General features: G+C 46.2%; 1 protein-coding gene across 6 annotated transcripts in view; it reads right to left on the bottom strand.

Annotated features, from left to right (window-relative positions):
• LOC135416077 (G patch domain-containing protein 2-like) overlaps positions 1–16,356 on the bottom strand; it is a 303,891-nt gene that overhangs the window by 75,903 nt on the left and 211,632 nt on the right. For all 6 annotated transcript variants that reach the window (XM_064658776.1, XM_064658778.1, XM_064658779.1 and 3 more), the window contains 2 exons: positions 14,949–15,024; positions 14,536–14,598 (listed from right to left, as the gene is read on the bottom strand). In XM_064658776.1, the coding sequence (XP_064514846.1) occupies positions 14,536–14,598; positions 14,949–15,024 (139 nt within the window). The remainder of the gene's footprint in view (positions 1–14,535; positions 14,599–14,948; positions 15,025–16,356) is intronic.

Raw genomic sequence — 16,356 nt, 5'->3', positions numbered from 1 at the left:
GAGGAGAGAGTAGAAAAGTATTGCCACAGCACCCTACTATGGCAGATAACACTTTAGGACATACATTTACAGCCAGAAGGCCATGCATATGCAGCAGTGCAGCTCACCTGGGTGTCTTTGCAGGGCACAGGCTGTGGCACAGTCATTTTCTGAAGTGCTGGCAAGGAACTGGATTAACATGGTGATGCCTGCTAGGTTTTTGTCATGCATGAGGTGAGAGGAAGGCTTGGAGAGAAAAGGCCAAAGCATCCACAGTGCCCTTTATGGACCACCTCAGCCAATTATTGACATCTTCAGCAGCTCTGCTGCTGCACCCAAAGGCTAGCACAGCCTTAGTTTCCAGGCAGAAAGGAAAGGTTGGGTGGCTCCATGTAGTTACACAAGGCTTGGACACTCCACCAAGCTGAAAATCTCCTTTCCTTTACCTCTTTCAGATGCTCTCCCTCATCTGACCTCAGGTGTCTGGGTAGTTATTTCTGGGTACTTACTGATAATATTTGAACAGGGGGACACCAAGTCACATTTAGCCTTCTGTAAGCTAAATAAAAATAAGGATATTTGCACTTAAAATTTAACAAGATTCTTCCTTGTAATAGTAATTAAAACTAGAAGAAGCAAGGTACTTCTCCCCAACCTAAATTTCTCCTGTCACAACTACTGCTCTAGCCCTCTGATAAGAACCCCTTGGGCTCCATGGGAGAAGGCAGGATGGCAGATCCAGATGTAGCTGACAGATGATGCTCTTCCTGGCCATAGGCAAGAACTGTGAAATGGTGAGCTGCCAGGAACAGCTTAAGGAAGAAATGCAGAGTGCATGTACAAGGAAAACCATGAGGTTAGAGCATCAATACAGAGCATAGTGGGCTGCTGGACATTGGAGACATCTCCTTTGTATCCTGACCACAGGTGACAACGAAGCCTGTCCCTGAGTCAAGCCTAATGGTAGAGAAAATGTGCACTGTATGAAAAGAAACCCACGCAGCAACAGGTGCTCCTTTGCACTGAGATTAACAGGACACCAATAAAGGTAAACAGAGCTGAGTTTGTTCCCCAAAATGGACTTGAAATCTAGGGTTTCTACTTGTGTTCATCTCATCTCATCTGGATTTAGAGTAGATCCCAGGTTGTCACTGGATTTTCAAAAGACCAAAGTGGAATATGTAAATGGAAATTGATATTCCTTAGGTGTGTGTTTGATGTGGTTGGGTTCAGCACAAGAAATAAAAGTGGTGCTGGGGTTTTTTTCCTGAAGAAGAAATCTGGGTTATATTTGCCCTATGGCAAGGCTCAATAGAAGCAAAGCTAGGGAAAATCACAGGGCAGATCAGCAGCCTATATGATCATAGAACCATATCTTGTTTCACATATGCTAGATGCTGTGTCATAGGTCACATAGGTCACTATAATCCTAGAGATTATAGTGGAGATACCTGACAGGCTTAGTTCCTTCAGGATCAGGGGCTTGGGCTAAAGGGAACAAGGCAGCCCTGTATTGCCTGATGCAGTCTTCAGAGCAGAGACTTGTGAGTGCATGCTTTGGGCACTGTAAGCTGAATGTCCCTGGAGAGTTTGAGGCTGAGAGAGAAGATCATCATCACCAACCTGCCGTGGCCTCTCTGAGGCCTTCAACCCAACCTCCATGGCAAGCACAGCAGAAGCACACCATGACAAGATGCCAGGAGCATGAGATAAACGGGCATACCAGCTTGGTCCAAAGGGCCATGCAACCCACTAGCCTGCTCTAACAGGGCGACTGGGAGCAGCACTGACTACAGGGTGAGCAGTGTTGTACGCTTGAATGTGAATAAAGGAGAGACTGCATCCCACTTCTTCCAAGGCCAAACAAGCAACAGCCAAGTGCAGCATGAAGCCAAAAAGAGCAGAAGTTACCTGCACTCAGTGTGCACCCACATTTTCCTCACAGTCTTTGATAGGATCTTTGTGCCTTGTACTGCAGCCCTCTCCTGAGCATCTCTGCAACACTGTTGTTGCTACATGGCTTTTCCCCAGTAACTCCAATATCCTGAGTTCAGAAGTCACACACCAAACAGGTCAAGAAGGAGACCACAAGGCTGTATCTACACCAGTGAATTTACTAGGGCACAGGCTCTAGCACTGGCACTCTTTGAATATGGGCACACTCCTGGCAGGGTGCTGGTCCCCACCAGCTGGTGCTCTCTCAGGCACAGCCTGGCTGCAATTTTTGTGGGGGGAGCACAGGCAACACTCCATTCCCCAGAGGAGAACAAAGAAGGCCTTGTTGTGCTGTGGTAGGAGAGGTTTGGGAGGTTTCAGCATGAGCCATGCCCTACAGCTTGCATTTGCTTGAATATACTTATATAAGCCTAACTGCAGAAGCCCACTGAAGGATACCAAAGGGAGCCCATTTCAATGGGAAACTCAGAAATTGCAAACCAGTGGAATGCCCTCTGATGCCCAGGGCTGAGCCAGACCCACTAGACAAGAGCCAGCACCTGGTGCCATAAATCCTCAGCCTAACCTTAAGATCAGAACTTGAGCATCCAGTTTATCACAAACCCAGGGAGCCGTTCTCTCTTTCTGGCTGCCAGCAAGCAGTACCGGATTGGCCTCACGAGCAGCCCTGAGCCGTGGTGTGAGGGAGCCGGCAGCCCTCCCACCACCCAGCCCAGGTGAACGGGGTGCGGGGTTCCCACCAGGCTCCCCCATCTCTGTGGGAAGGCTGCAAGGCAGAGCAGGCGAGGAGGGGGAGCGGGCTGCATCTCATCTCTCCTCTTCCTTTGTATGTACCTCCTGGTACGATTATTAAACGCAAATTACAAAAGATGTGACCCAAACGATCTTTATTTCTTCTTTCACCGAGTGGTGCCTGCAGGGTCCTGATTCTGAATTCCGTTTCAATTACTGATGCCATTTTAACACAAAGCGGCTTCTGTCTGCAATTACCGGCACTGACGGCAGCGCAGAGGCAGCTCCAGTGGCAGAACACAAAGCATGGCATCTTTCACTGTTTAGAAACTTTCATTTGCCGTGATTAAAGGCAGCAGACGCGGGAGTTGTCTGTCTGCAGACGCACACGGTGCGGCACGCTCCTTCCCAGCACAGTCCCCAAGAAACCAGCCCTCAACACTCACCTCCACGAATCACTCAGGAGGACTTTAACTGATGTTCCAGTCGATATTAAGTAGGCAAACTGACAGAGTTAACCCATCACGCTTTAGCTTAGCAAGCAAACTCTGTGCTTTTACTGCTGGTAAAACCGAGCAGCCTGAGCTGCAGAGCAGAGACGCCAGTACAGGCTGGGGCACAGGGCGATGCAAAGATGAATGTTTTCCTTTTACACTGGCAAGCTAAAGCACTAGTAAAAAATTTACAAAATACACTCTCTTCACTCATAGCTGAAATGCAGACTCCTGTAAATATGAGGCTAGGAAGTCCTACGTTTATTACTACCACAAATTAACAGAGGGATAGATGAACCCCAGAGCCAAATGAAACTGGTACACGCACATCTGCTGGAGTTGGTAATTACCTAAGACAAGAGGGGTTGACATCTGAAGTCCATGGGGCTTGGACAACACCTTGCACCTTGTTGCAAAACCGTTGGCTCCATCCACACAGTTCTCAAGCAAAATTCACAGCAACGGCAGTTTGACAGCTGAAGTCGGGCACAACGAAATCCAAAGAGTACATTTCTGTGCAGCAGCTGCACGTTGCTCCCTGTGGCTGTATCTGAAAGCCCCTGCTCTGCCTCAGGCTGGGCAGCACCTGCATACTGACCCACTGACAGCCACACATAACGCCCACAGATCACCCAGGCCCACGGTCAGGCAGGCAGACACCATCTCTCCTTTGCCCCATCATCCAGGTTAGTTTTTGCTGCTGCTTCTTCAGTATACACAGCTGTGCCTCTTTGTCCTTCAGCCTCCTCCACAAGCTCATCTTGCTTGTGCATGAGCCTCAAGCTTATTCTCATCTTTTAGACCCTTTCCTTCCTTTCTGTCCAGCCTCCACCAATGACACCTGCTTTGTGTCCCTTTGCTCCCATTCCCCACACCATCCATAATGTACCGAGCATTTTCCATGTGCTCTTTAATGCCACTGCTCTTGATGGAGCTTCCACAGACCCAGGAAGAAACTGATGGCAGGTATTGCTGGCTGGTGAGACCTGTTGTTCGCAGTTATTTTGTTAACCAGTTTGCCCTTGCCTATTCCTTGACAAGTGGTTTATTTTTTTCAGGTGTACATTGTTTGCACATCAGTGTCCAGCACTAGGCCCATGTGAGCATGGCAGCAACATGTGCAGTGGGAGTGGACAGCAGGGGCAATGCTGCTTCCCAGGGAAGGCCATGCTGTGGCTCAGCAGTAAGGGGTCTGAGGGGTCTGAGGTGCCTCAGCTGGGTTGGTGCAGACATGGGGGAACACCAGCCGAGGAGGCCCCAGCTTTCAGAGGTGACACAGCACTCGGCCAGAGCTGCCAGCCCAGGAACAGGGGGATCCTCAGGAAGACACTGTCATCCTTCCCCTTTAAAGCCCTCCTTGAGCTTGTATGAATGTAATAGGTTTTGAGACTGTTGGCCTCAAAATATGACTTAAATAGGTGGTGTGTCAGTCAGGGAGGTGGTCCGCACCCCTTTGTTGCACAACCCCCATTTTCCAACAAGTCCCTGGGGCCCCTTGGGCTGCATGGCCCCATGGGGAGTGAAACAAGGACACTAAATCCCACAACCCCAAATGACAGCACTGGAAAGGTCTTTACCCCAGCAGTGGCTGGTATCCAACTCCAGCTGGATTTCCCAATCCCACCCTCTGGCAGGGCAGCCCGTTTTGCATGGGCTTGGACAAGCTGCTGTCCCCAGAAGGCAGCAGAGAGTGAGGAGAGGGCAATTTACAGCCATGGTTATTGAGTGGTGTGTGAGTCATTTGTCACGCTGAGCCCTGGCACCTTGTTCTACCTGTGTTGTGCGTGTTTTATTGGTGTTGAGCAGAGGGAGGCCGGAGCAGAGGGGAGTCTGGGAGGAAAGGCACTCAAGTGAAAAATGAACTGAGCCAAACAGGATTGAGAGAGAGAGAGAGAGAGACATGTAGGGGAAGGGGGTGAAGGGGCCAGATTATAAAACACAAGACAAATGTCCCCACTGGTAGCAGTGTTAGGGAGAGAGGGAGAGGAAAGAAATGAGGGGAGCAGGGGAGGAAAAAGAAAGAGAAAATACAGACACTGTCTTGTGGCCAGTACCGTCCTAGTGGGATCAGGAATGCACATGTAGTCAGAAAAATAATTCTCAGTTTAACAAAGCAAGAAGAGGGGGCGGGAATGGAGGAAAGCTACAGATCCAAATAGAAAGTGCCCCAGGGTCTCCAATCTGCTGGGTTTAAAGAAAAAAATCATTTTCCTTCATCCCCCTCCTTCCTCCACTGGGGAGCTGGCTCCTTCCCCGTCCCCCAAGCCACCACCACCAAAAGGAATGGGACCAGGGAGAGAGCAGAAGGTCTGTTTAGAATTTCACATCCCTTCCATCCTGCTCCCTCAGTGCTAAACTTTCAAGACAAAAATCATAAAACGAGGTGCTTTGTTGGTGCGGCAGATTCAGAGATCTTCCTGTTAGGAACAAGAAAGGGAAGAGAGAGACAGAGACTTGAGACAGAGAGATAGTTAGATGGAGGGCTGGCTTTGTGCTTGCAACAAGCCACTAAAGGTGCATTTTAATTAAATTTATACAAAATGTGTCAGTTTTATCTCTATGTTTCAAACCTGACTCTTTTCTATCAAAGTAAAGTATTGATCTTCACTGCCCTGAAGCTACCTGACTGAATTAAACAGAATAAATAGAAGAAGGACTGAAAGGGCTTAGAAACAACTGCAGAGAGGCGAATGTTTAATGGCTCCACAGTCATTTGCTGCAATTAAAAAACAAAACCGTTTAGAGGGGCTGTTAACACCTTGAAGTCTGAAAATCCTCACTTCAAAAAAGCCCCAAAACAGCTTCCAGGCAAAACATTTTAATTGCCATAAATACTTCCAACCTCAGCCATCACTGGTGTGTTTGCACGTTGTACGGATAGACAAACAGATCCCTGGGCCCAACAAGACAGAACCTGCTCAGCTGATGAGATACAGGTATGCTCTATATGGCACAGAGACACCTCCAGCCAAGGAAAGGCATGTATCTATGAACCAGATATATATCCACTTTATGTAAGCAAAAAAACCATTTATCTGAGAAGTTAAAGATAAATGTTTCAGAACTACACAAGTATTCCAGGGCGATTTGCCTAATGTGACATTGCCTATACTGAACAATATTCTCCAAACTGGTCATACTCAATTGCATGTCACACAAGAGACATCAGTAGGCTGAAGAACCCTATTGGCTTCAGACTTCCAGAGTTTGCACTGGAAAATAGTCGGGCACATTCACAACTCATACTGTTCACTGGCTATTTCTGGGACAAGGGGAGCAGCCTTATGGTATGAAGCTGTTTTTGCAGGAGATTATTACAGTTTCCTATCTCAGCAAGGGTACTACCAGGTGGGCAGTGCCCTGTGCTGTTCCTGTGGAAGATGTTTTGTACAGAGACTGTGAAGTTTTACTTCGTGTTTATGAAAATCTGGAAGGAGATCTGTAGCCTGAAACCAACTTTTGGTTGAAAAACAAAATAAACAAATATATTGACCTTGTGCATCATTTCAGTTAGTGAAGTAATGTGGCTGCGACACTGGATAGATGCTTGGAGGAGCTGGATTCAGTTTCTAACTATGTTACAGTCCCACCGTGGGACCCTGGAGAACTTGCATTATCAACCTACAGTTCTGGTCCCTATGTATGAAATGAAGAGCATCCAATCCCCTTCACACACGGACAGACAGGGTCTTAAGTCTTGGGCACCGTGTGTTTGAAAGCCGTGAAAGTGAATAACAGTGTCTCCATGGGGCATAGAGCAATATAAAGGGGCAATACTAGAGATGACTTTAAAAGAGCCAGCTCAGATGCCTAAAGAGGATTTACAGCACCCAGTGGGGCAAGTCCAGACTGCTTCTTGCCCCTCTGGGTTAGATGAGGTTTGCTATCTGGACTAGCTTTGAGTAAGCTCAGGTATAGCTACAATAGCCTGAACTATTATCACCCATTTATCAGACTGATTCACCAAGCCATACAGCCATCTGTACATGCAACCCTGCTGGCCACAGGGAGCCACAAGCTTAGCTCCAGTTTGGCTTTGGAGCTCAAAGAACTGAGAAGGTTGCTTGACTTGGATCAAATTCTTTGGCAATTTCCCAAGGCACTTTTCTGGCTTTGTGAGTAGTTCTGCTGATCAGGGTAACGAGCAGAGCAAGACTTCAGCCTGTCACATGGACTGCAAGTCCATCTCTTTTGAATGATTCAAAATGTCCCACAACATCAAAAACGGTGCCCCTCATAATTTCAGGGCCAAAAAACATCCTGAGAATTTTCCTTACTTTGGTCTAAAGGAGGAATGATTTCTGTTGAAGGAGCAGGGTCAGATAATAAAAGCTCTGATTAGTTATTAGTGTGTCAGTTTAGGCAAGTGAACCCTGCATTTTCTCATCTTTCAAACATTTTGTTCAACATTAAATAATGATGAAGAGATTTTCTGTAAGCAACAGGACATTTCACACAGAAGCAATAGCGCAAATGTCACCATACACAATTCTTGTGATTGTTAAAGAATCACATTTTTAAAGGATCTGTGAAGCCATGTGCATACGTTTGTATTGTGGCAGCTCCCTCACCAACATCTGAACTGCAGGTTAACACTCATACCAGTTAGCTGCAATATTCACAAGCAACAGAAGCAGAGGGACAGAAGCCAGCATGGCTCTGCTTGACAGGATTTCAGAGCTACACTCTCACTTGAGCATCAGGAAGTTCTGCCCTATACCCTTCCTGGGCCTGCAGCTTCTCAGGGGTGAAACAGCCCTATAAATCTGAGCCAGTTGCCATATTCTGTAGCAGAGGGTACATACGCATTCAGTCAACCTGCAACTTGTGCATCTGAAATGAACCATTTGGGAACCAAAGAATATGCCATTTTAGCGCTAAGGTTGAATACTCCTGCTGCTTATGGCCAAGCTCCTGCTGCTGCACTTCAGAGCATTTTGCTTTGTTACGGACCCCTGATTAACACTTTCTAAGCATTTCGGCCCACACTCCAGTCACTTCGCGGATTGCAATGAATGCAGATTTGAGTTTATGGGTTCATAAAAGTGTGAATTAGCACAACAATTTTCTCCCAGCCTATTTGCACAGCCCCTCCTTGAGTGACCTGTCCCTTCAGACAACACAAATATTTCAGCTCAAGCAAACTGCCCGGTGAGGCATTTTTAATAGACTAGAAGGAGATCTGTGTCCCCAGGAAGCAATGCCTGTGGGAGCACAGAGCAGGTGCATCACTGTGAAGATCAGCACTTCCATTTTTTGACAGCACTATAAAACACTGAGAAACAAACTCCTCCAGCCCCTGTAGGAACTGCAGTGATCCCAGCAGCCCTGGCAGTGCCACTCGTACAGGCTCTGAGCCTGGCATTGCTATTGCCACCCCTGCTAAGCAGAGAGGTGAGCAGACCTCCTTTGACTGTCTTGCACTGGTGCAGTGTAGTCACACAACCCTGCATCGACACACTGGGCCAGACACAGAGACCCCAAAATGAGCACCTCACAATGCCCCAGGGCTGTGTTTCTCCTCACAACACATGTGCCTTAATCTCTTCCACCCTCCACTCCGACATCCCATATCTTTGGGCTGTGGAAAACACTGTCACCCAGTAATCTGCCTCTTTTCCTGCTCTCTCCATATCACTGGTGTGATCTGTCCTATCTCTGCATGGAGGAGGGGCTGGCTGACCAAATTTCTTTAATTAAAAGAAAAAGGATCAGGTTTATTTCAGATAAGCAGGCAGGATTAAAATAGACAGAAAGAATAGACAAGGGGCAGCTGTCAGCACTCCAGCTGATCCAGTGTGATTATTAATAACGATAAGCAGGAGAAGAGGGCTAATAAAAGGATAATGAAGTGGTCCTGAAAGTGACAGGAGATTGAGCCTGATAACAGAGCCCATGGCCCAGAGCTGTTCAGGCCCTAGTGAGGTCTGTGCAGAACAATCTGCTGGGGCATACTCAGGTAGTAGGGCACTAGGTGGAAAGGTTTCATCTCCCCAGGGACCGTGGCAGAGAAATTAATGGGCTCAGGAGCTCTGGACGTCCATGTCACGCAGCATTCAGGACTGAATCAGTCAATCACGATGCTTCCCAGGCTGTGACTGCAAGGAGTGCAGGTCATCCCCCAGATAAAGTATGGTCCTGGGAGGACTGGTCTCACCAGGGCAGCCAACTGTGTATCCCTCATGTGCCCTACCTTGGCCCTCAGTCAGCACCACACCATCCCAGCACAGTCCGGGACTGGGGTGCCACATTTCAAAAGGAAGGGCAAGTGGGAGAAGCTGCAGATGTGTGGGGGCAGTTGCTGGGAGAGCACAGAAGCACCGTGGAGCATCTCTGCCCTGTCTAGAGATCACCCACCACTCCAGTTTCTCCTGGCTCTGTCAGGTCTCCAGGCCAGGAAAGTGCCCCGTTATCTCAAGCAGTCATCCAAAAAGGTGGAAGAATGTGGTTGCAGAAAGAGCAGCCTGTGGAGGGTTGGCTCTGGGTGCCCTTTCCCAAGGGAAAGCTCACATGCAGATCATGAAGCACAGACAAAAGACTGCCACAACCTGGAAACAATACAGTGCACCCACCTGTACTAGCTAGATACAGCTCTTGGCAGTGGTCTAGGTCAGTCAAGGGGAAATAAGGTGTAGAAAATTATTTCCCAGGAGCCATTAAACAGAGAATGACATCCCACCTAACAGCAAATACAACCTCCGTCCTCTCTGTCGAAGAGAATCAAATCATCTGTAGAGATGCAGTGGGAAAGAAAGAAGAGGGAAACCAAGGACTCAGAACCTCACAGCAAGCCACAGAACAAGTCAGATGGCTGGTGAAGGGAGGACTCAGTCAGGGAATGCTGTGGGAGGAATAAAGGATGTTTGGGACAAACTGGATTAGTTTCCATTCAAATTGGTCTCTTTTCTATCGAAACACCCCCTGCTCCCTCCCAAGTCTAGAGCATGTCTCCTTCTTCAGAGCAAGAAATACTGTGACCTGGGCTGTGCCATCCCACCCAGGCCAGCAGGCAGGAGGGGGTTGGGCGCATGTTCTGCCGGAGCAGCCCCGCCACTCCCCTGTTCAGCCACAGGCAGCAGCGCACAAGGCCCGAGAGAGGAGCTGGGAATACAGGCTCTGGCTCACACTGCCTGGCGCTGCACTTCCACCACTCCAGGTCACCACGGCAGATGTTGGGAGCATATGCCATGAATTAATTCCACTTTCCATGAGATGCTTTGAAGAGAGGAATGGCAGTGCCTTTCCAGCTTATTAACATAGGAGCTCCCCCCCACCTCCCATCACTTTGTCACACTTAATAAAACAACCAGACAGAGCCCCTTTAAGAAGTTCTTGAATGGAAAGTTGCTGGCTCTGGCTTTCTTTCAGCTTTTATTTCCTACATTTTTTCCAGTGCTGCCTAGCTCTCTCAGCCCAATATTTCCCAGTCACCGACAAACTGCACTCTAGTAAGACATTTTCTCCAAGAAAGTCTATAAATATCACATATATTATTGCAACCAAAAACAGAGATTCCTAAAACTGATAGAACCTAGACTTAGTTTTTTCTTTATGCCTTTCTTTATCTGTGATGAGGCTTGCCATATGCCCAGTATTGCTCTATTGAGCACTGAGTCTGCCAGAGACTATCTGCAGGTAGATATTTACACCCATCCAGAATCCCAGCAAGTCCCTGGGCAGACACCCCAGATCAGCTCACTGAGCTAAATATGCTGTTGACACACACACAACAGGTTCCTCAGCAATGTATGAACAGAGCAGAACAAAGAATAAGCAGGACACAAGACTATCTGCACTGAATTGTCATCTTTGAAATGAAGATAGAAAACACTCCCCAGGTATATGAAAGCTTTGTTTGAATTGGGAACCTGAGGTTCTTTGTTTCTAATCCTGATTTTGCCAAAGATTCATTGTGTAGCCCTGGGCACACCACTGCACCTTGCCTTACCCCTCTGTGACACAGCATCTGTGGAGACCAACAAGGAATTAGTGTCTATGCCTCAGCTAGGCACAGCCTAGAGGGTTGATCCGAGTTCCTAGGAACTGGACTCACTGTTTTGAAAACTGCTCTTGCTTCTCACCTCACCTGAGGCTCAACCAAAGCTACACTTTTGCAGGCTACACCTGCCATTTCCTCCTTCGCATGCTCTTTCCATGGGACTTGTCAGAAATTAAGATTCCTGAGGCAGCTTTGTCACAGCCAATACACACTGGTGCATCAGTGAGCCAAGAGCAGGCCTGGGCATGCAAAAGCAGCTCATCACTTCTTTTTAACAAGGGCAGTAAAAGGCATGTCCTCTGACAGCACCAGGACTTGAGAAAGTCTCAACTCTCGGTCATCCTCCCAGGACTGCAACCAAAACACAGCTGTGGAAGGAAGGTGGGTGAGAACAGCTTGATGGAAAAAGACCAGAAGCCAGACACCCACCTCCCCTTCTCCAGCTGGGGAAGGAATTGAAGAGACATGGAAAGAAGTCTCAGTCTATTAAGTATATTGAAGGAAATTAAAGAGTCAACGTGATGCACATAAATACTGAAGCAAGGAGAAAATACCTGACAGCATGGCTTGATTGGAAAGGTGAAAGCAAGCAGTCTCAGGGAACAGAAGATGAAACTCAAAAACTGAGTCTAGAAATAAAGAAGATTTTAAGCCATAAGGGCAATCATCTATTAAAAACTAACCAGGAGTTTCAAATATACTGTATGCCTTTCTAAAAGACAGGCAAGGCTCAGCCACTGGACTCTGCCATGGCCTATATTATAGCAGGTCAGACTAAATGATCAAAGCTACCTCTTCCTGCCTTAAAATAGATGAGGCTGTCACTTTTTTCAAGCCCTTCTCTCAAACTCTGCTGGGCTCCCAAGGTCCCAGACTGGGCACAGATCTGGCCCACATACATCTGCCTCCCACCACAGAGTATCCCCACTCAGGCCCCCAACCAGAGGGGTGTAGCCAACGGTACCCATTTTTTTCTCTCTCAGAGTGGCTTGTTGGGTTCCTCTGATTTACTAAAGTATTTTAGTTTGCTGAATTTAATTTTTTTTTTTTCAGGAATGTAGGAAGCATTCTAAATTCTCTTTGGCCAAGAACCATAGGTGTCACAGAAAAATAGATGCTAGCACAGCTGGGAAGTTTCTGCTCATACCAAAACAGGTTTCTCTGCTCAGAGAAAGACATTTGGATTAACCTCCATACACTGGCTTCCCTTCCATCTCACCTAGTTTTCTAGTTACAGGAGAGATTTCTTGGTCGTATAAAGCTTAGTGTGTCCTTAAGACAGATAAGCCTCCATCATTTTTGTGGCCCCAGACTGGGACCCCACTCTTGTTGGTAGAGTTGTCTGGTTTATCAACTCTGATCTGAAATTCTGCAGAGTACTGAATTCACAGTGAGTTATTTGACCTGTCCTGCTGTCACAAAAATGGAAATGCCGTACTCTATTAGACTGACCAAACAAGCCAAGAAGAACAGCACAGCAAGCTTCCTCCCAAGCACCTGCACTGCCCCCCCCCCAAAGTATACAGCAAGATTCTCCAATGGGACAAGGCTTTGAAGGACATTGGCTTAGGAAGTAATGTTACTGTTTCCTGCAAATAATGACCACAGTTCTATGGGGATAAGGTATTAACAGCTAAATGGGTTTTTCTTTAGATGAAAATAAGAGTGGGTCACTTGGTTCCAAGGAGACACCCACCAGGGAGTTACCTTTTTTGAGAGCATCAGGCTCCATTCTTTCACACACATGGAATAAACGGTATTTTCTTTGCAAACTACCTATTGCCTGAAGCGATCTCCATTTAAGCTGTGGTTTCATGTGATTGCAAAAGCTAAATGGGGTTATGCCTGGTCAGAATTTAGCTGGGAAACCTCAGGGTAAAAAGAGGTGCTGTAAGAAGTGGTGTTGGCAGTTTAAGAGGTGATGCTTCCTGAGTCAACACAGAGGTAATGTTCCAGCAAAGGGGTTAAATTAGCAGGGAAAGGCTGGAGGCTGCTGGATGAAATGTAAACCAGATATCCTGACAACCAGATATCCTGGTGTCTGTTGTGAGGAAGATGGTAACCTTGATGTCCTAGTGTATTGGGTCCGGCTGAGATAGAGTTCATTTCCCCCATAAGCTTCTCTGAACACCATCACTGCAAACCACACTCCATTGGAAGATGGTCCACTCCAGAGAGGCTGGGTTTTCATAGAGGAAAGATCAACCACTGCAGTTATCTGTAAAGCTGCTATTGAGGTGGAGCAACTGTTCATAAGTTAATATTTTACTGTGTTTAGAATTCTTCATCTCTTTTGAGAACAAAGATTTTTATTACAAAATACCCAAAACTTCTCACGAGACAGTTTTTTCTGTAAAGCAAGGTCCTATTTATTTTCATGTCTGAAGTAAGGTCTCAAATACAAACAAGTGAATAGAAAATTGAAGTGCTAAACTATTTACAGGGGATGCATGTATGAGATGTCTGTTCTGCCAGTACTCTATGGCGGACTGAGGTGGTCCTCTCTCTCAGACTGTCCCAGGTCCCACTCAGTCACTAGTTCTGAGGACACCTCTGTGAAGAGATGGTCCCAATCCCAGCTGACATCATCCTACCAAGAGGAAAAAGACAACATGCTGAAATGTTACTGGTGACACCCAAAGTTGTCTGAACAATGCCGGACATTCAGTGAAGAGAGGAAGTAAATGGTAACTGCCCTGACCAGGGAAGTCACAGATTCAGTTGGCTAGAACAGGAATACTAGCCAAAATGAAATGTGAATTCCTGCTACAATTTAAAAATGTTGACAGAATTATTTATGTTCCAAAATTCCATAAAGGACAGATTTTTTGATACTTGTTAACATTAGATACACCCTGGCAGGTCATAAAGAGGAGCCATAAAAATCTTTCACCCTTCTGCTGAAGCATGTGCAGTTCAAAGCTGCAGAAATCCTTTGCTGCAAGTCCTGAGCTCCTGCCCGCCCAGTTGTATTGAGGTTGTTCTTTCCTGCTTTAAAACCCCTCTACCCAAACCCCAAATGCTTTCTGCCTTTGTTCCTCTGTACTGTTCTGTAGAACCACCTGTAGCTCATGGTGGCTACCAAAGGACAATACACAACACAGCACTGTTTCTGCAGGGATCTGTGACAGTACTAGGCCCTTCACATTTTCCTTACTAGCTCCTTCATGTTGAAGGTGCCCAATCATAGTGATGCCATAAACTCACACTGAGAAAGCACTATATATCTTTAAAATCATCTGCTGGGGAAATGAAACCTTTTACACCTTGGACAAGCTCTCTCTTCTCCACCCCACCAACAAAGGCTTACTATTACAGTCTGAGACACACAAGAAGCTTTTACCTTGTTGGTGTTTCCACAAAAGAAAGACTCACCTCTTGTAGTTCATGCTCTGGAGCCAAAACTTTGGTGAGGAGCTTCAGGTCTACCTCCCCATCCTATGAACACACACAGAGTCAGTCTTACAGACACTGAAAAAGCAGACAGCCTCATTTAACCAGATAGCTCTTGCTAGAGATCGGCACATTTGCCTCATAAGGATCACATACTTTGTCCAGAACAACAGCAGGAGCCTCATCTGAGCAGCAGATACCATAACACATTATTTACAGACACAAACAAGCACAAAAGTCACAATGCAGAGAGGAACAAACTTACAGGCAGACTCCAAGCAGTTTGGATTGCAAAATGCTGTGTATTTTGTGCAGCTGAGTATCACAGTGGAGGATGATGGGCTCCTGGAAGGAGAGGGAGTCACCCTGGTCAACCCATAGCAACATTCACTTACCAGAGTCTGAAAGGCAGCGTACTTCATTAAATCTTTGTCCAGATCTTGGTAGGTCAGCACTCGGTTCACCTGCACACTGCAACCAGAAAGGGTCAAAGAACAAGCTTCAGTCAGTGTGGAAGCACATGTGAGGAAAAGGGTGACACCCACCTTGAGTGTCCACATCACCCCTGTAGACTTCTGAGATGGATGTACCCAGACAGAACCATATCTCAGTCAGCAAATGAACAGTCACTGACAAATCTGTGTATCAGGTTGTACACATGCATAAAAATAGAATGTGGAACAACCATGAACTCCCTCAGAGAAACTAGATGCCAAAAAGAAGATCCATAGACTAGCTGCAATGGCTAGAAGGAGAACTGTAGTAAGCCTTCAAACAGCCCCAGCACCATAGCAAAGGAGGCTCTGAGAGCAACACCATATAAGCTACTGAATAGAAGAGACTTAGTGATTTTCATGTCTGAGCTGAGTCAGAGCTATCAAATACGACAACTTAAAATGTAGCATTCAAGAGAAACATGGTGTAGGGGGGTGATATACTGTCGTACCACACTTGCCTTCACAGGTGATAAAATACTATAGAAAAGACCTATATTAATTGAATTTATTTGTGTTTGTCCATGAAAACCACTTCTCTTTTCTATTGCAGGGAAACTATGAATACAAGAGGATCAGACAGCATTATTAAAAAAAAAAAAGAAGAGAAAAAGAAATGAGCTCTAGTGAGAGACACAGTAATTTTAAACTTACTACTATAAAGTGTCAATTACTTTTGTTAATAGCTATATAATTACAATGATTACTCCACACTTGTGAGAGAGGCATCTGTGGCCAGGAGTAAGATATCCCATCCCTCCCAATAAGGGTCAACAGAAATCCCAGTCTGTGATCTTGGCAATAGACCCAACAGAGAAGATTTTCCCCATATGTTTAAGACAAAACCCCAAAAACTTTCATTCTTAAAAACTTTCTGGTCTCCCTTGAGCTAACCCCAAGGCTACTCTGATAGCACCTTCAAACAACAGGATTGTACTTTGCAAATTAACTATGCACTTGAGTAAGAAGAATATCCTGTGGAGGGCAAAGCAGCCTACGACCACATGTAATCAAAATGTGTGTGGTAATGCACATGTAGGAGGCATTTGAGGTTATATAGGCAACCTTAAATCAAGTAATTCCTCACTTTTAAAAGTTTAATTTTGTAATATCAAATATGTTTTTCTAATGTAGGTTTTTTATAAAGAGAGAGAATATGCAGTACTTGCTTTTCTGCATAATAGGAAACAAGAAGTTTACGCTGTTCAGCTTGGAGCCTTGCTGCCACAAAACACAGCACTAAATTCTGCTGAATGGCACTGCTGCCAACATCCAGAGGCATAAAATGGGTTTAATTTCACTAGCCAGT

Source organism: Pseudopipra pipra, chromosome 6 (assembly GCF_036250125.1).
Source record: "Pseudopipra pipra isolate bDixPip1 chromosome 6, bDixPip1.hap1, whole genome shotgun sequence".
NCBI classification, from domain to species: Eukaryota; Metazoa; Chordata; class Aves; order Passeriformes; family Pipridae; genus Pseudopipra; species Pseudopipra pipra.
This window is presented reverse-complemented; position numbering and strand designations above follow the sequence as displayed.